Source organism: Raphanus sativus, unplaced genomic scaffold, assembly GCF_000801105.2.
Source record: "Raphanus sativus cultivar WK10039 unplaced genomic scaffold, ASM80110v3 Scaffold0576, whole genome shotgun sequence".
Taxonomy (NCBI): domain Eukaryota; kingdom Viridiplantae; phylum Streptophyta; class Magnoliopsida; order Brassicales; family Brassicaceae; genus Raphanus; species Raphanus sativus.
Genome location: NW_026615894.1, coordinates 16,757 through 35,021, shown reverse-complemented (window position 1 = coordinate 35,021; position 18,265 = coordinate 16,757). Strand labels below are relative to the sequence as shown.

At 33.1% G+C, this 18,265-nt stretch overlaps 4 protein-coding genes across 5 annotated transcripts; 1 reads left to right on the top strand and 3 right to left on the bottom strand.

Moving 5' to 3' along the window:
- Positions 1-461: 461 nt before the first annotated feature.
- Positions 462-1,969, bottom strand: LOC108820931 (indole glucosinolate O-methyltransferase 1-like). Its single transcript, XM_018593962.2, has 3 exons — positions 1,427-1,969; positions 973-1,345; positions 462-881 (listed from the first exon to the last, which is right to left on the bottom strand). The coding sequence occupies exons 1-3, from the start codon at positions 1,864-1,866 to the stop codon at positions 582-584; spliced, it is 1,113 nt and encodes a 370-aa protein (XP_018449464.1). The 5' UTR covers positions 1,867-1,969; the 3' UTR covers positions 462-581.
- Positions 1,970-4,575: 2,606 nt separating this feature from the next.
- LOC108819717 (indole glucosinolate O-methyltransferase 1) lies at positions 4,576-6,203 on the bottom strand. Its single transcript, XM_018592766.2, has 3 exons — positions 5,612-6,203; positions 5,148-5,520; positions 4,576-5,055 (listed from the first exon to the last, which is right to left on the bottom strand). Exons 1-3 carry the CDS (start codon positions 6,052-6,054, stop codon positions 4,747-4,749), a joined length of 1,125 nt encoding a protein of 374 aa, XP_018448268.2. The 5' UTR covers positions 6,055-6,203; the 3' UTR covers positions 4,576-4,746.
- A 4,544-nt stretch (positions 6,204-10,747) lies between these two features.
- LOC108821547 (vacuolar iron transporter homolog 4-like) lies at positions 10,748-11,578 on the top strand. Its single transcript, XM_018594553.2, has one exon. The coding sequence runs from the start codon at positions 10,791-10,793 to the stop codon at positions 11,391-11,393; it is 603 nt and encodes a 200-aa protein (XP_018450055.1). The 5' UTR covers positions 10,748-10,790; the 3' UTR covers positions 11,394-11,578.
- A 515-nt stretch (positions 11,579-12,093) lies between these two features.
- Positions 12,094-16,804, bottom strand: LOC130502468 (eukaryotic translation initiation factor 5B-like). Of its 2 annotated transcripts, none has more exons than XM_056997264.1 (13): positions 16,624-16,804; positions 15,306-16,517; positions 14,715-15,241; positions 14,532-14,639; positions 14,332-14,432; positions 14,152-14,242; positions 13,957-14,067; positions 13,814-13,879; positions 13,668-13,727; positions 12,983-13,540; positions 12,758-12,892; positions 12,516-12,632; positions 12,094-12,400 (listed from the first exon to the last, which is right to left on the bottom strand). In XM_056997264.1, the coding sequence occupies exons 2-13, from the start codon at positions 16,489-16,491 to the stop codon at positions 12,338-12,340; spliced, it is 3,123 nt and encodes a 1,040-aa protein (XP_056853244.1). In that variant the 5' UTR covers positions 16,492-16,517; positions 16,624-16,804; the 3' UTR covers positions 12,094-12,337. The 2 variants fall into 2 exon arrangements, with proteins under 2 accessions (XP_056853244.1, XP_056853245.1); XM_056997265.1 differs by having other exon boundaries at positions 12,095-12,400; positions 14,715-15,229.
- Positions 16,805-18,265: the final 1,461 nt, after the last annotated feature.

The following is an 18,265-nucleotide window of genomic DNA, read 5'->3' as shown; positions in this document are numbered from 1 at the left end:
ATGTATAATTTAATTGGATTTATAAATACTAGGTGAATTTCTAAATCAATTAAAATGTATAAATGTTAAAATATTTTAAAAATTGGTATTCACTCAAACAATTTCTTAAAAAATATGGATATGATGATTGCAGATTTCTTGTCAAAAGCTCAAATTTAATATATAGCAACAAAATCAATTATACTTTTCATTTTTCTCCAAAACCATATATACAAACAAGTATATAATGGTTGCCTTTCATATCTATACATAATATAATCCCATCTGTAAATTTCTATTAGATGCAAACTAAATTAAAGCAAAATAAGTTTCTCTCAAGTTTTGTTTTTGCAATGCAGGAAAGAATAAAATATATTTGATTAGATAGCCTTGTGTAAGTCTTCTGAGCTCTTTAGGAAGAATTCCACATTTCCATGTGGCTAATTAGATAAAACTGATTCTTGAAGAGTACAATAACAAAATAAACAAAAAAGCTTATTTTTCTTTTATATTGCTCGAACACACATACATACAAAAGTATGATCATCACAAACAAAGAACTGAAATGAAGATGAAACGTTTTAGTTTTGTATTTTACACATTTATTTACAAAACTCAGTAATCCAGCAGTGATAAGCCTGGCAAACGAATTTGCAATGGGTGAAGCCAGAAGCTACAGCCAAAGCTTCAAACTCGGCTCGTGACCTTTCTTTTCCACCAGAACATTGGGTGAACATCAACATATCCATATCAAATGCAATGTTCGCGTTGATGTCCCCATTCTCAGCGTCATCAGGAGTGACTAGTTCTATGACAACAACTTTACCATTCTCCGGTAGTGATTTCCAACAATTCTTAAGAATTTTTACGCAGTCTTCGTCGGTCCAATCATGAAGTACACGCTGTTAAAACAAAGTTACTCATATATGTAAGTGAAAAATACAAGTATACATACAGTTTCAAGAAATGTAAATGATAAACTGATGAGCTTACTTTCAAGATCATGGCATCTCCTTTTGGAACATCCACAAACATATCTCCTGCTATATGTTCCACCCCAGGGTAAGAAGGTGCTTGTGCCAAGGCACAGGTCAGATCAAAGTTGATACCCTTAATATTAGGATACTTGGAAGTAACAACACCAATGGTGTTTCCAACTCCTCCTCCAACATCAACCAGCACATTCACATCTTCGAAGCCTTGGTAAACTTCAAGAGCCTTCTTCACTACAGCGATGGTGAATCCTGTCTGGTTAAAGAGCTTGCTGAACCTCTCATCAGTTCCCATATAGTCGAAGAGTTTCATGCCACCATGTGCACGGCCAAATGCATCTCCTCCTTCTAGCACCACGTCTTTCAATTGTGCCCTGCGAATATAGCATATATATCAACAATGTAAGATTCATTGTTTTTTTATATTTTAAATGTTTCAGTGAATAGAAAATTACCAAGTGTTGAGGAAGACACTGTCGAAATTGACAATGACTTGTGAAGCTAAGGATCCAATATCTTGAATGTTATCTTTCAAGAAGAACCTGCATATTGGCTCGGATTTGTAAACCCTCTGGCTATTTCCGGCTTGGACCGTACCACACTTGACCATGGAGTAGCTAGCGAGTAGACGTAGCATCCTGTCCAACAAAGCCGGCGCCTCAGGGTTACGAGGCGTATTTGGTAGCCTACTTGCTATCTCGGAAGGTGAGAGAAACACTGAGGCAGTGTAGAGAGTGTCAAAGACACCGAGCTCAAGGGCAGCTTTGAGAACCATTGGAAAGGCGGCGGCATTGGCTAGTCTCACGGCCATCAAACCTAACTCATTATCGTCATCATCAATAGCAATTTGGCTTTTGGGGTTAGAGCTCAAGGTTTCTTCAGTAAGTATTCCCATTTTCTTCTTTATTCTCTTTCTTTCTTCTTCTTGAAGGTACCGTGGTGATTACAGTGATCAAAAGAGGAAACAAAGAGTTAATTTGTTTGTACGTGTCTTCTATGTAGTGTTGAGGATGATGATGCTTATCGATTGGTTCCTACTTCTTATAGCTTAGGCTTAGCTAGTGCTGGGCATGAGTAGGATATTCGGATTTTTGGAGTTATCCGTGATCCGATCTGTTTCGTCCGAATAATCAATTATTCGTCTGTCGGCATCCACATATTTGGTGTTTCGGATATCTAATTTTTTTTAGATTTTTAACCGGATATGTGATTTGATCCGTAAAAATAAATAAAAAATTAATCTAAAATAATATAAAATAATAATATTTTATTACAAAAATATTATTTATTTTCTAAAGTTCTAATAAATAATTTAATATATTTAGTAAATAAAGACACTGTAAAAATTATATATATATATATAACGGATCAGATCGAATATCCGTTCCTAAAAATATTGGTATTTGTAATTTGTTTTGTTTTTGACGGATATCGCATATTAACATTTGCTTTGATTCCTAAAGTTTATGGATATCTAAATTTTTTGGTTCGAATATAAACAGATAACGAATCGTATCAAGATTTACAGATATTTTGTCCAGTCTTAAATTTGGCCTCGTTATAATTCATGTAATTTATTTTAAAATAATTTAATTATATTGTCGGTTTGCAGGTCCATTTGGCTGGCTGAATAGTCTTAGTCTCTGTGTAGAAAAGTAAGAGCCAGTTTTGGCAGCTGAATTAAGTAGATATTGTTTTACGTTAGTTTTGTTTTTAAAACTGTATTTACTAAAATTCAAGCGACTCTAATTTCAATACTAAAAGATCAACCAAGTGACTATATAAGTAGTTTACAAAAAAGAAATATTTGTTTAGTTTGGTATTTTGTTCTTCAATTTGACTGACATAATTATATTATAATACTCACTATCAAAATTTTTTTTATAATACTCAGAGATGCATAACTCCAACTTGATTAGGAGTCTAGGACGACTATGACTAAGGAATGGGGAAATGATTTGGACAAAAGTGAGTGTAACATTACAAGTTGTTAAGTGTCCAAGATGCATAAATCCATCTTGCATTGTCTTGCATTCCAGGAAGGTCACAAATTTTGTACTGTCAAACTTCATTAATCGCCATATTGGCTTCAATCAGGGCATCTCCAACCCTACTCAATTTTCTACTCTAAACATCATTTTGGAGTAAAATCCTTTCCAACCCCACTCTATTTTCAACTCCAAAATGGAGTAATGGCTAGGGTTACTCCATTTATGGAGTAATCTTACACATTACTCCATTTTGGAGTTGAAGTTTTTTTATTTATGAAATAGTCCTTTAAATATTTAATGTTTTTATTTCTTACTTAAATAATATTTCAAAATGATACAATAACATAAAAAACAAGATATTTCATTATTTAATAATCTGACATTCGCGCTTCGGTATTGTGAAATGACCTTTCGTTTTTGAAAAAAAATATATTACATGACATCATGACTACATGTATAATTTTACACAACATGATAATTGAGGATGAGCGTGAACTCGATGCATCAATTAAAGTTGCAAGAGAAGCTCTACCTCCAGAGATTGAAATTGCAAAAAATGAAAATGTCCGATTTCAAAATTTTCTTGCCGATTTAGAAATATCAAAGATAAAGAAGTTCATTTTTCATTACGAAATGCATTAGTTGATCATTTGTGGAAAAAATCTTCTAATGTTCATTATTGAACCAACTTATATATTATGTTTTATTCTATTTTTATGATTTTTTGTACCTTTTAATAAAAAATGTTTAATTTAAATAAATTATATTTTAAATATTTTTGCAAATATAAAATAGTTGGGGTTAATTGGTAAACTTTTATAAGTATATGATATTATTAAATATTTTTGGAGTAAAAAATGGAGTAATACATTGGAGTAAAACATCACTCCATTTTGGAGTTGCACCATTTTGGAGTAATACATTAGAGATGCTCTCAGCATATATAATATGGGAACCAACATACTGGTTAGTAAACCCTTTCTCAAAAAAAAAACCCAGCTATTGGTTAATCACATCAATGACAAATAACGAGACTAAATTTCTTACAAATCAGTCGGTAGCTAGGTGCCAAGCGATATTTACTTTTATTTTCACGTGGTTAATGCCTATAAGGTGGTAGGTGATGCAATAAGTTGGATATCCATCTTTTAGATGTTTTTACTTGAAACTAAAAAAAAAAATTCGTCAACTAAAATGATAGTATTTAAATATAATGTAGTTGTTTAATTATTTTTAGTTTATAAAGAGAAAAATTAAATCAACCATAAACTGTCATCTGTAAAATATATATCCCAAAAACATCTCAAAATGTTTCAAATGATGTATTTTTGTCACTACTTTATTTAAGAAAATATTTACTAACTTTTATTAATGGATTTTTTATGCATTTGAAGATTACCGTTTTCTTGTGAAAAAAACTCAATTCATGACATAACAACAAAATTTATTCTATTTTTCATTTTTCTCCAAAAACCATATATTTGAACAAGGTATATAATGGTTGCCTTTCATATCTATACATATATCCCATCTGTAAATTTCTATTAGATGCAAAACAACTTAAAGAAAAAAAGTTTCTCTCAAGCTTTTTTGCAATACAAGAAAGTATAAAAAAGTCCATTAAATAGGTAGCCTTGTGTAAATATGATAAGTACAATGAAAATTGAAAAATAAACAAAAAGATTGTTTTTTTCTTTCATATTGCTCGAACACATACATACAAAGTATCATCATCACAAACAAAGAACTGATCAAACGAAGATGAAACGTCTTAGTTTTGTATTTTACGCATTTTCTTTACAAAACTCAATAATCCAGCAGTGATAAGCCTGGCAAACGAATTTGCAATGGGTGAAGCCAGAAGCTGCAGCCAAAGCTTCAAACTCGGCTCGTGACCTTTCTTTTCCACCAGAACATTGTGTGAACATCAACATATCCATATCAAAGGCAATGTTGGCGTTAATATCTCCATTCTCCGCGTCATCAGGGGTGACTAATTCTATCACAACAACCTTACCGTTCTCCGGTAGTGATTTCCAACAATTCTTGAGAATTTTTACGCAGTCTTCGTCGGTCCAATCATGTAGTATACGCTGTTAAAAAAAAATAATCACATATGTAAGTACAGAATACAAGGATACATACCGTTTCAAGATATATGAATGATATGAACTTATGAGCTTACTTTTAAGATCATAGCATCTCCCTTTGGAACATCCACAAACATATCTCCAGCGACATGTTCCACTCCAGGGTAAGAAGGTGCTTGTGCCAAGGCACAAGTCAGATCAAAGTTGATACCCTTAATATTGGGATACTTAGAAGTAACAACACCAAGCGTGTTGCCAACTCCTCCTCCAACATCAACCAAAACATCCACATCTTCGAAGCCTTGGTAAACTTCAAGAGCCTTCTTCACCACAGCGATGGTGAACCCTGTCTGGTTAAAGAGCTTGCTGAACCTCTCATCAGTTCCCATATAGTCAAAGAGTTTCATGCCACCATGTGCACGGCCAAATGCATCCCCTCCTTCTAGCACCACGTCTTTCAATTGTGCCCTATAATTCACGTATTAATTTGGTAAGATTTCATATTCGTACTAATAAAGATTCCAAAAGTGATGAATATAAATAAATTTTTGAAAATTACCAGGTATTGAGGAAGACGCTGTCAAAGTTGACAATGACTTGAGACGCAAGGGATCCAATATCTTGAATGTTATCTTTCAAGAAGAACCTGCAAATTGGCTCGGCCCTATAGGTTCTCTCACCCTTCCCAGCCTTATCGCATTTGACCATGGAGTAGCTAGCGAGTAGACGAAGCATCCGGTCCAACAAAACCGGTGCCTCAGGGTTACGTGGAGTAGTTGGTAGCCTACTCGCTATCTCAGATGGTGAGAGGAAGGCGTCGGTACGAGCAGCTTCGGCGTGGAGAGTGTCGAAAACACCGAGCTCGAGAGAGGCCTTGAGAACCATTGGAAAGGCTGCTGCATTGGCTAGTCTCACGGCCATCAAACCCAACTCGTTATCATCATCAACAACAGTTTGGGTTTTAGGGTTAGAGCTCAAGGTTTCTTCAAAAGGGAATCCCATTTTTTTTCTTCTCTTTCAAGGTACCGCACACCACACTGATCAGAAGCGAGGGACTCTGTATGTGTGTGTTTTGTGTGTTGGGATGATAGTTTAGTATATTTCTGATGCACCTTCGTTTCTCCTTTTATAGCTAAAAGCTTGTGGTATTTTCTCGATATTTAGTTTCATATAAATATATCGATGGCGTTCCGGTCCATCTTGGGCGCTGAATAGTCTGTATGCTAATGCACCCGCAGAAAAGTAAGAACCACTTATGGCTGCTATTCAAGACAGTGGATTTAGTCAAAGTTCCAAGGCATTGATTGATTCTAATTTCAACACTAGACGTAAAGGACAAGTTATAAAAATACTAGTATATAGTTATGGTCAGAGTCGACAAACCATTTATTAAAAAACAACAATGACGCTAAATCATTTGTTTTTGTAGTTATTCAATTTGATCGACATGGAGATCTTATCAATATATTATCTCTAAATTATAATACTACTACAATGATGCATATAGCAACGACTTTAAAAAAAAAATATAGCAACGACTTGGTCACGACGACTATGGAATGTAATAAGTAAAAGATCAGTTCTTCTTCGATACAAAATTAATATACTTTCTCTGATGATTCATACTTTGTTTACTTCAATTTCTGAAATATTTTTTTTTTCTAAACAAGGTCTTTTCGTGCAATGCTTAATGTGTATACTCCGCAGATTCTTGATCAGCTACTATTTCTAAGAAAATAATATTTCAGATATATTGATTTATTAATCCATTGGAAGATTCAAAGGACGAACTTGTCATTTTCGTGCCTCATAGACTTTCCAGTAAGAAAATATATTTCGTGCTGATATAGATAACTGAAGATGTCTTAAATTATGTAAATTTTTTTAAAAAATATTTTCAAAAACAAATATCGTTGGGGGATGTTTCTTCCTGGGTGTGTCCGTTTTGACTTTTGACTGTGCAAATCTGTCAGTCAACACTAGAGAGTATATTCTTTAACTATATTATAGATTGAGTTTTTAGTAACTAAATTCTTTTTAACTAAAGATGAATAATTAAACAAACCATCAACTAAAAATTTTATGAAATAAATTCTCAACTTTAATTTCACTAACGCATGTTATCCTATCTCTAAAATACAATTGCAGAGGGTTATATACCATGACGGAAGATGTCACAAATTTTCTTATAACACTAACTAGATCATGACCCGCTCGACCGAGCGGGAGTCAATTTTTTTTTTTATCTTTGTTTTTACTAAATGTTATACATGATCGCAATGTGTATTAATATAAAATTTTGATAAATAACAATGTGTACTAATGTGTTTAAATAAGCAATATGTTTAATTACTAAATTTGATTTTTAAATTTTATGATAATGTAAAGTAGATTTTTTCTATATTATTTAAAATATATAGTGCTATATATTTTGTATTTTCAACATTTATCATACAAAACTTACATAGGGCTATTATTTATATGAAATATGTGTAACATAATATATTTATATATTATATAAACATATGCACATCCGCACGGGTTTTATTTTTAAAATGTATTCTATATTGTTTAATTTTATGTAGTATCGGGTTTGTATAATTCAATTTTGTGTTAAAGAACAATATCAAAACTGTCTTTCGTATGTAAAAATTTGCAAGCGCGAATTGTTTCTTTTTACTGTAACACAAAATTTTAGATAAAACTTATGTTTTTTGTACATTACGAAATTTAAATTTTTAAAATAATTATTACGTAATTTCAAAGTGAATTTTATCTCTGAGGTCTAATATATTTTTGTGTGTAATGGTTCAAAGCATTTTCGATATATATTATATTTCAGTTTGGTTTTTTAGTATTATTGTATAAGTATAATACTATACAATATTACTATATTTCTATACAATATATGAAGCTATGTGTTATTTGAAAAGCTATGTGTTCTTCTATGTGTTAAGGAATATAGTAGAATATGTGTTATTCTATACATTAATGCAAAGTTAGAATATAGTACGTATTATATATAAAGAATGAGACATTTAATTTAAATATATGAGGTCCACTTTTAAAATCCACCTAGAAGAAGTTGTAATGTTCCTGTTTTAATAAGATAGATGACAAATATCCAATAATTTATTTCTATTTTACTAAGTTTAAGTAGTGCTGAGAATTGTCAATTTAGGATCTACAAATTAATTTTATAATAAAATAATGTACAAGATTTAAAATTATTTTTAGAGTCTTATAAATCAATTTTTAAATAATGCATAAGCGATAAATACCGGTTTACAATATTTAATAATTTTGAATGATAACTCCCTTCAATATTTCAATCGAAAAAATTCTTCAACTAAATTTTTGACATTATAAATCTCAATTTATAAACTGTTAACATTTGTCACCATCCGTCACGATATTTTAGATAGAGGAGAACAACCGCTAACGGTTTATAAGTTAAGGAATTATTCTGTTGATTTTAGTTAAGAATTTTTAATACATTAATATTAGTTGAGGGTTTTTTTCTCTTTAATTAACTAAGTATCCCTAAATAGGTTAAAAATTATTATTAGTTGACCCCTAATACATTATTATTTTTCTAATATAAATTTTGATTTAGCTAAAGATAAAATTAAATAAAATAAACATTTTGTTTATTTTAAAGTATATTTATGAATAGTTATGTATATATTATAACTATAATTTTAGATTATATTTTTTATTTATTTATCAACTTGTATAGAAATTTTTTTTGATATAAAAGTTGTATAATTATCAAAAATAAAGTAAATAGTATTCTAAAATTTAAAGATAATATAAAAAGAAACTATTGATATTACGATTAAAACTTCATAATTTTTTACTGTCTATATCACATTAATCATAAGTTGTGTCATCAAGTTAGTATGACATATCACATTTATTTGGTGAAAGTAAATATAGAGAAGACATTTATGAAATCACTTTTAAAAGTAGTTGTTTATCTAACATTTAATCATAAATTATATCATCAATTTTATATGCCATTTATATTTATTTGATGAAATTGATTGTAAAACTGACACGTTAAAAATCATTTTGCAAGTAATATTTGAGAGATTATTATCTCATTCCAAATAGGCTAACAACCTCTTGCTATATAGTCAAATACTTTGTTAATGTACGTTTTATCTCCATTCCCCCACATAAGTGCAGCCCATATACATGCTCATTTGTGTTTGGCCCAGTTAAATTTATATTAATTTTTTTATACACTAAGAATTTTATAAATTAATAATTAATAAATTAATAAACACTATTGGTTAATACATTTATTTGCTTCCGAGTTAGGTCGATTCAATATATGTCACAAATCGATAAAATTAACAAGATAATATGTTTTTAGAAAAATCTATTCATATAAATGGTTCCATGAAAATCTACGCTAACCGCACCAAAAAAAAGAAAAAAAAATCCTAAATTAATAATATATGTATATACACATTTTATTTTTTGACAACATATACATTTTATATAAGTACAAATTAAACATTATATTGTTTGTATTATATTCACAATGCAATTATCTCTATTTTTATCAACAATTCAATATATTTGATAATTTTTAGTAAAATTATATCTAAAATCACATTTAAAATTCTATGAAACACAAATAAACAATATGAAAGTTGAATTTATAAATTTAATAAAAGTATATACAATAATATTAACTATTTCCTTACTTTATAATTAAAAAAATATTCAAAAATCTATAAAAAATATTTCTTGTAAATTAATAAAATATTATAGTTCCAATATTATTAAGTTATAGATTTTTACTGTATATGAACTTAAATATAGACAATGATCGTTGTAACAAATAATTGTGGTGTGTGAGTAAGAGAGAAAATATATACGAATTTCTGCCCATATAGATATATGAGATCCTCCTATATCTCTAAACTAAAGAATATTTTGGTTCAATCTACATTCACTTATCTATGTTGAATTTTTTTTAATTTTACCAGATCTTAATTTATATCATTTACAGATATTGATAGCTGCATGGTTGCAATTTTCCCACATATAATATTTTCATATAAAATTGTTAAATTATTTTTAAGATCAACTATACTTACAAAACTACAGAAGACATCTGAGGATTATATTCATAAAAATACATACTAGTTTTTATTTGGTCATAGAAATTTAGTTGTAATTTCACTAAGACTTTTAGATTACTTTTGTATTTAACTGAAGTTGGAATATACTTTTGTATTCGAAATCTAATAAATTTTCTGGATTTTCAACTTAAAACTAATTGATAACTAATGAATTGTATTGGAGAGAATATATCAGAGCTGATCCATTAAGTTGAAAGTCTAAGAAATTTATCATGATATCAGAATCGTTTCATTACCCTGATCCATTAGTTGGCCTGAAAAGTGGTTTGATCATGGTCTAAGAAATGTTTACTTTCTTGGAGATAACTAAAAGTAAACAGAACATTATCTTGGAAGGATAAGATGGATTCTGCAAAATTAATAATTATATATACGCAATATTATCTCGAAAGAGGATATTGGAGATAATATATAAGAGACTTGGACTAATCTGATAAATTTCCAAGTCTTCCAACTTAAAAACGTTAGTAGATTAACTCAAGTCTCTTATATATTCTCTCCAATAAAATCATCTTTTAAGTATTTTTGGCAAATTCCCGTGTTCTCTATCTCATAAAAACCAAATCAAAAGATTTAACAATGGAGTCTAACAGCTTGAACATAGACATGGAGAAAGATCAAGAAACTGCTTTCGATTACTCAAAACGATCTCCGTGGATACGAGCTGCCGTGCTTGGTGCCAACGACGGTCTTGTCTCAACGGCTTCACTTATGATGGGTGTCAGTGCAGTTAAGCCAGACGTCAAAACCATGATTTTAACCGGGTTCGCAGGTTTAGTTGCCGGAGCTTGTAGCATGGCAATCGGAGAGTTTGTCTCCGTAAACTCTCAGTACGACATAGAGGTGGCTCAAATAAAGAGAGAGAGCGGAGAAGAGATAGAGGAAGCAAAGCTTCCGAGCCCGATGCTAGCGTCTGTTGCATCTGCTGTAGCGTTTATTCTGGGAGCGACCGTGCCTTTATTGGCGGCTGCGTTTGTGAAAACGTATGAAATGAGGATTGTAGTGATTGCTGCGGCGGTGACGTTCGTTTTGGTTATGATTGGGTGGTTAGGAGCGGTTTTGGGGAAAGCACCGGTGGTTAAGTCGTTGGCTAGGACTCTGATTGGAGGATGGTTAGCTATGACGGTTACTTTTGTTGTGACCACACTGTTTAGATCACATTTTAGATCACATGGTTTGTGATAGTTTGTGCGTGTGCGCGACCGCAACCTTCTTCATGTTTTCATGCAACACAATTTAAGCGGTTACGTTTTTTTCATATGAACTTTAGAATATTTATTTAACATGATTACCAAAAATAAAATAAAACTTTAGAATATTTCATGTAAGAAGATACATTGGAAATTTGGAATATATGGGTTTGTGAGTTGTGACTTGGATATTAGATTTTATGTAAGCAAATATGTTATATAAATCTATCCAGTGGCGTTTTTCTTAATGAATGATAATTGTTACGTTGAGTCTTTAACACATGCAGCTCTAATCAATTAAACCGTATACTTTCCGTAAGAAAATAATGGGGTTTGTGGATGAATTTACTTTCGATTTTAAACTCCTTTAGACTAGAAACACAAATGAGGTCCATCACAAAAAGAAAAAGATATCAACACCACAGATCCATGACATAAGAGTTTTATCGTCTTCGACCACAAAACAACTCGTCATGAAAAATCAATGATACTAGTGGAACCATATGTCGTGTTCTATAATCTCATATGCGTTATTTTGATTTGTAAACGTAAACCTGCTAGATTGCCTGTAAACCCACACATCCTCATGAAAAGGTAAATGGAAAATGTGGCAATTAGAAACATATGTATATACTAAACAAACATAATTCAGGTTATCATAAGCAAAAGCAATACAGAGAACTCGAATTATGTTCTGTCCTCACTTTTTTTTTGATGTCAAAATAGGTAAATAAATCTTTTTAGTTTACTTAACATTGTTACACAATGATTATAGTTAATTAATTGCATAAAATGTCTAGGGACATTTAGAAAATAAGTCTATAATATCAAAACCGAAAAGAAATAAAGACTTCAAAACAAAGGAAACCAACATGTCCCTCTCAAATCTCCCACAAATCTTCACTGTAATCTCTATGATCAGAGGGCAAGAAGAACCTATTGTATCTTGAACAGCGTTTTAAGTTTCTTAACAAGCTTAAACTCGTCCTTCAACTCATTCTGCAATCAGGAGGCTTTAGGGTTTCAGTTTTGAGTTATGACTAAAACACAGTTAATTTTAAAAACAACATTTTCTACAAAAGCCTGGAGAACAAGAGACTCTTGTCAAACTTACCCTGTAGAGTGTTTTGAGTATGTCGATGGATCGCCTCGAAATATGACTGACAAGCTCGTCTTCTATACCAAAGTCCTCTCCAAACGTTTTCTCTTCTCCAGGGTTAGAGGCAATGATCTGATATAAAACAAACATTGTTTTTTAAAAAAAATTTTTTTACAAAAGATGGTGAAGATAAAAGGGTAAGTGGTGAAGATAAAAGGGTAAGTGGTGAAGAGAAGAAAGGGATGTTGTTCTCATACTTTGATAGCAACCTGTTGTCCTTTCTTGGCGTCTTCAAGTGGCTTCTTGTCTTTATGAATAGATGCAACGCGACCAAGATCCACAAACACTCTCGACTTCTCAATCTCTTTTAGAAAGCACATGGGGGTACCAACCTAAACCGTGAAACACCATCGTTAATTAGAACTAGTTAAGAGGAAATGTATGTGTACATAGAGATATCCTGATGAGAACATAGCATATACCTTGAGTATACCATCGATGACTTCGACTCCAAGGATGATTGGGTCTCCTCTTTTGAAGACATGGTCTGGTAAAATCTTAAGTACACATGGAAACACTACTTCAGCTGCTGTTTCTTTCCTTTCTTCATCTCTGACATCCTTGACATATCCCTTGAACTGATCGAACAGATGATAGATAATATCAGCGCAGAAGATCTTGACTCCCATGTTGTCAGCTAGTTCGCGAGCCTCTGTAGTTATCTTCACGTCAAAAGCAAGAATCGTTGCATACTCTTTCTTCTTCTCTAGCATTACTCCGGCCTTCATGATATCCTTCTTATGCACAGGTCCTAGGCCAATACCACTGACGGGTATTTTCACATCCGGTGACTTCAAGAATTCTAGCAATGCTTCCAGAGATCCTAGTGTTGAAGCTTGTACGTAAACTCCTTCACCGCTTTTGTCAACCCAGCTCATTATTGACTTCATATCTTCCATGGCTGTTTTCTTGGCTTCTTCCACGTCCACATCAGGTCCAATCACATGTAAGGAAGTACCAGCTACGGCGTGTTCAAGTCCCTTTTATAAATAACAAAATGTGGGAAGTATTGGTTCAGAACGTGCTCAAAGTTTCAAAGGATATTGAACAGTGCATGCTATTGATTAAGAGTTAAGACTATGGTGTTATGTAAGAGATAATCATCACCTGTGCAGTAATCTTGATACATTGCGCAGCCTTTACTTCTCTATGATGCAGATATGTACCCTGAAAATTGAAGCTCATTAGCACAAACCATGTCTCACTAGGAATAACAGTAAAAGAAAGTTAAGGAATGTTATATCTAAAAGTACCTTCACACGTAGCTCTTTCATAGGATGAGGAGTCAATAATGATCTAACAGTTGTTACAATTGGTCCCTAAATAATAGGAAAAAAAAATCCAGCTTTACTGATATACTTGGCATACGACCTGTTTAGGTGAAGTTTAAACATACCTGTGACCCACAAGCAACGATTTGATCACCTTCATGGAGTACCCCGTTGACCAAAACAACATCAATTGTTGTGCCATGACCTGGAATAACTTTGACCTCAAGGACGGTACACTGTTCAACCATTTCAAGAAAAGATAAGAATGCTGTATAATACTGCAGAATCTAATACGTTACCTAGAGAGAAAAGATACAAACCTGCACTTTGTCAACAAATGTAAGTTTCTCAACCATTGTTTTCTGAGACCACATAACCAAATATAGCAACAGATCTGGAATCCCTTCCCCACTGAAAATATCATTATTCAAAACCAATCCATTAGTTTCCAAGGTTGACCTAATTAACCTCAATGTTGAACTATAAAAAAGTTTTCATACCTAATAGCACTAGTAGGCACAATACTGATAGTATCTCCCATTTCTCTGTTCTTGTAATAAATCTCAGTGTTGAGTCCTTGTTCCTTGAACTGGGTTATAACCTGTAACACCAATGAAACAATATAGTTTATAACATATGTATGCACATATTTATCCACAATAAAGCGTTACATCAAACCTATAAGACGTTCATAACTTACATGAGTGAGCCTCATGTTAAATTCAATAACCACATCTTTCGATTGCAGCGCCAAAGCCTTCTCTATAGGAGCGTTCTTGCTTGTTTTCCACCCATATAGCCTATCAATCTGAAAAGTTATATATGTTTTAGATTACCACACATCAAGTAACAAACAATACAGAAAAATCAAACCACGTCTCACCTTATTCAAGGCAACAATGAACTCTGTGTTCCTCTTTCTCAACAGATTAAGAGACTCTATGGTTTGTGGCTCTAGACCATGCATTATGTCAACCACTAGAATTGCAATGTCGCACAGGTTTGAACCCCTTGACCTTAGATTCGAGAATGACTCGTGTCCAGGTGTATCGATAACCAATAGACCTGGCACCTTGAGTTTTGCGTCAGGTTTTAACTCCTTGGTCCTCTCACGGATGTTTTCCGCAGGGAAGTAAGTTGCACCAATCTGCTGAGTGATACCTCCCGCTTCTCCTTCCTGAACATTTGTTCCTCTGATGCAGTCCAAGAGCTTAGTTTTGCCAGTATCAACATGGCCCATGATGCAGCAAATGGGAGAGCGAAGACTTTCTTCAACAACTTCATTAACTACTGAGACATTAGCATCTTTTGGCCTAGTAGCATCATCCACATTAGGTATAGATTTTTGTGGCCTGCATGAAACTCCAGCCTTCAATGCTAGTGTATCAGTGACAGGACCTGCATTGAAACCTAATGAATATTAGATTATAAAAAGACAAAAGGGACAAAGAAACTAGTGTTTAGTTATCCTCACCTGAACAATGGGCCTTTGAAGCAGTTTCTTTGATCTCTTTCTTAACCACAAGCCAAGGTACATCTTCACCATCATCATCATAATCACCCATTATATCAACAGAATCATCACTTTTTGCTTCCCAATCATCCTCCTCATCACCAGCTTCTTGTTTCTTATCCAGCTCAGTTGAATCTCCTTCATGCAAAGTAGGTACTACTTCTGAAGCAGAGTCGTTTGCTTTTCCGCGAGCTGGTTTTCTTTTGTTGCCATAAACAGGACGCTTTGAGGAATCACTGTTCTTATCTGAAGCAAGAAGCATACCAGCATCAGACAATATCTTGTTCTTGAAAGCCTTGTCCCTCTTCTGCTTTTCTGTTAGAATCCCTCCCTCTTGCTTCTTCTTCTGCAGCTTCTCCTTAGCCCTCATCTTTCTCTTCTGTTTAATCTCTTCGGCTTCTCTTTCTCGCTCTTCCTGCATGCGTCGCTCCTCTTCCTCTTTCCTAAACTTCTCTTCCTCTTCCTTCTTCTTCATCTCCTCTGCTTCCTTTCTCCGCGCAACCATCTCTTGCATCTCTAGAACGTGTTTAGGAACTTTCTTCTGGTGCTGTGATGGCTCCTCCTTAGCCTCCTCCATAGAAGAAGCAGATACTTTCTTGTCCTTGTCCTTATCCTTCTTCTTTTTCCTTTTCTTCGCTGAAACTGACAGGACTGTCTCTTCTTCTCCTTCATCCTTTGAGCCATCTGCAGGTGCAACTAGCTCAGGTTGTGCTGGTGAAACAGGAGTGATCCCGAGTTCTGCAAGAATCTTGTCCAAATCCTCTTCTTCATGTGCAGTCTTTCCACTCTTATTTTTCTTTTTCTTACTCCTAGAGGTTCCTCCAGCATCCTCACTCTTAGTATTAGTTTCTTCGGTAACTTGTCTCCCAAGTATTAGCTCATCACATACTTCAGCACTAATATCATCATCCTCTACACCAAGCAGATCAAAGCTTGCAAACCCCACATTCTTAGATTTCAACTTATCTTCCCCGGAAAAAGCAATCTCGTGATCATCCTTCTCCTCCTTATGCGGTTTACAAACTTTCTTTCCCTTCTTCTTCTTTCCAGTGATCACAACTTTATTAGGGTTTTCACTTCCCTTGGAGGACAAGGCAAAGGGGTGATTTTCGTCACCACCACACGCGCTCGTGTTCTCCCGATCCATTGATAAAACTCAAAGGTGAATATAGTCTGTGATTTAACAATTAAGTATAAGATTTTCAACAGCTACTTGAATCACAATCAATCAGAGCGAGACAGAGAGATGGATATATATAATATAGAAGAAGAAAATTACCTTTTTCTCTGATCGGTTTCGCTTCATATTATGCAAAAACAAACAAGGGAAGATTTAAGGAAACAGCAAAACAAGTCTCCGAATAGTATTTAGGACTTGTGTTTGTCGGAGAATGAGTAAAGTCGGTCGTTCGTTCGTTGCAGACACGTTTGCAGAGTTTAGGTTTTCCAAGGCATATTGGTTTGTCGCGTTTTTATAAGGTGAGGAAGCGTGTGGTGGTTAGGTTAAATGGTTTAAAACGACAACGTTTCACCTCTTTTAGCTGTTTATTTGTTTGACTTTTTCCATTAATAAAAAAAAATAAAAAAAAATTTTGAATTTATTTTTGTAGCTTTTTAAATTCGGTAATATTAATTATGTGGATTTTAAAATAATTATGCTCTGATTTTCAGATTTTTATCATAATTTTTTTAAAGATTTTATGTAAATTTCATGGATTTACATTAACTATTTTTGATAATTCTTTCGGTAAAGTAAATATATTATTTTTGATTTTTTTAAAGGTTTCAAAAATATATTTTGTCCCAATAAAAAATCATGTTTTTGTTTATAAAAAATAATAGTAATATCCCATATATTTTATTTGCGAAGTGATTTACCAAATGTTTTCTTTACTTGACATGGTTAAAAGAATACTCCATTAACCTATGAAAGTTATATTTTCTAAGATGTATTCTTTAGACCAAACCTGCAATAAACAATGTTATTACTATATTATAACTACAATTATTTTGATAATAATTTTTTTTTAAAACAGATGCATTTGATTAAACAATGTTTTTGGTTGAATAAATTTTATATTCATAAAAAAGAAGGTTTTAGTAGTCATCTCAATCGCATACTCACTATATCCTCTGAGAGGATTCCTCTCTTTGCATGTCTCCATATGATTCTAAGCGTGTTGGTGATTAGTGATTATGATACAAGTAACTCTCCTCCTTCCAACTTTTGAAAGAAAAATACATTTAGTTTCTTCTAATCATGTGCCGAGTTGAATTATAAACAATATTTAATAGTCTTAAGTTAGGTTCCAAACAAAATTTATATACAAAATGGTTAAAGATCATACACAATTTCCAACTTATTTCATGTATAAATTAAAAAGAGTAACATCTTTTTTTTTTTCCAAATTGAAATTTATATATAAAATACGGGCTAAGCCCAATTACATGATAAAAGACCATACATCCCGGCCCAAACAACATGTAACACAAAAACAAATCAAGTTAAACCAACACCAGTTTATTCAAACCATAAGAAACCGAACGTTAAACTATTCAGAACCGGCACCGACACTGCCCTAAACACGTGTCGTTCATCTTCTTCTTTTCTCATCCCGACAGAACCGTCCTAACCTGCACGGCACCGCACCAGCGATCTTGCACGGAGAGCGTCATCGCCTATCCGAGAGCTCCTCCCAAACCATACCGGCCATCTACTGAACATTCAAAACCCGAAGATCGTAACCTTTGAAAACCTTCTCTTGTCATCGTTGCCGTCACCGTCACCTTTAACTCGGGTATTTACTTTATCGAAGAGCATCAATCGCTAGTGCGAGATTCATCCGTCACCGTTCGAGCACACACACACCAGAGCAAAGACCATCGGAAAGAACAACACTATCATCCACCGAAGAGCTTTC

Bases quoted from the DNA above. Each gene is read 5' to 3' on its own strand.
- LOC108820931 (XM_018593962.2), bottom strand. From the start codon at position 1,866: ATGGGAATACTTACTGAAGAAACCTTGAGCTCTAACCCCAAAAGCCAA. The intron at 1,346-1,426 runs GTAATTTTCTAT...CTATATTCGCAG, and splicing joins AGTGTCTTCCTCAACACTTG to GGCACAATTGAAAGACGTGG. The intron at 882-972 runs GTAAGCTCATCA...TTGTTTTAACAG, and splicing joins GAGATGCCATGATCTTGAAA to CGTGTACTTCATGATTGGAC.
- LOC108819717 (XM_018592766.2), bottom strand. From the start codon at position 6,054: ATGGGATTCCCTTTTGAAGAAACCTTGAGCTCTAACCCTAAAACCCAA. The intron at 5,521-5,611 runs GTAATTTTCAAA...CGTGAATTATAG, and splicing joins AGCGTCTTCCTCAATACCTG to GGCACAATTGAAAGACGTGG. The intron at 5,056-5,147 runs GTAAGCTCATAA...TTTTTTTAACAG, and splicing joins GAGATGCTATGATCTTAAAA to CGTATACTACATGATTGGAC.
- LOC108821547 (XM_018594553.2), top strand. From the start codon at position 10,791: ATGGAGTCTAACAGCTTGAACATAGACATGGAGAAAGATCAAGAAACT.
- LOC130502468 (XM_056997264.1), bottom strand. From the start codon at position 16,491: ATGGATCGGGAGAACACGAGCGCGTGTGGTGGTGACGAAAATCACCCC. The intron at 13,880-13,956 runs GTATGTTTAAAC...CCTATTATTTAG, and splicing joins TCGTTGCTTGTGGGTCACAG to GGACCAATTGTAACAACTGT. The intron at 12,401-12,515 runs GTAAGTTTGACA...TCCTGATTGCAG, and splicing joins TACTCAAAACACTCTACAGG to AATGAGTTGAAGGACGAGTT.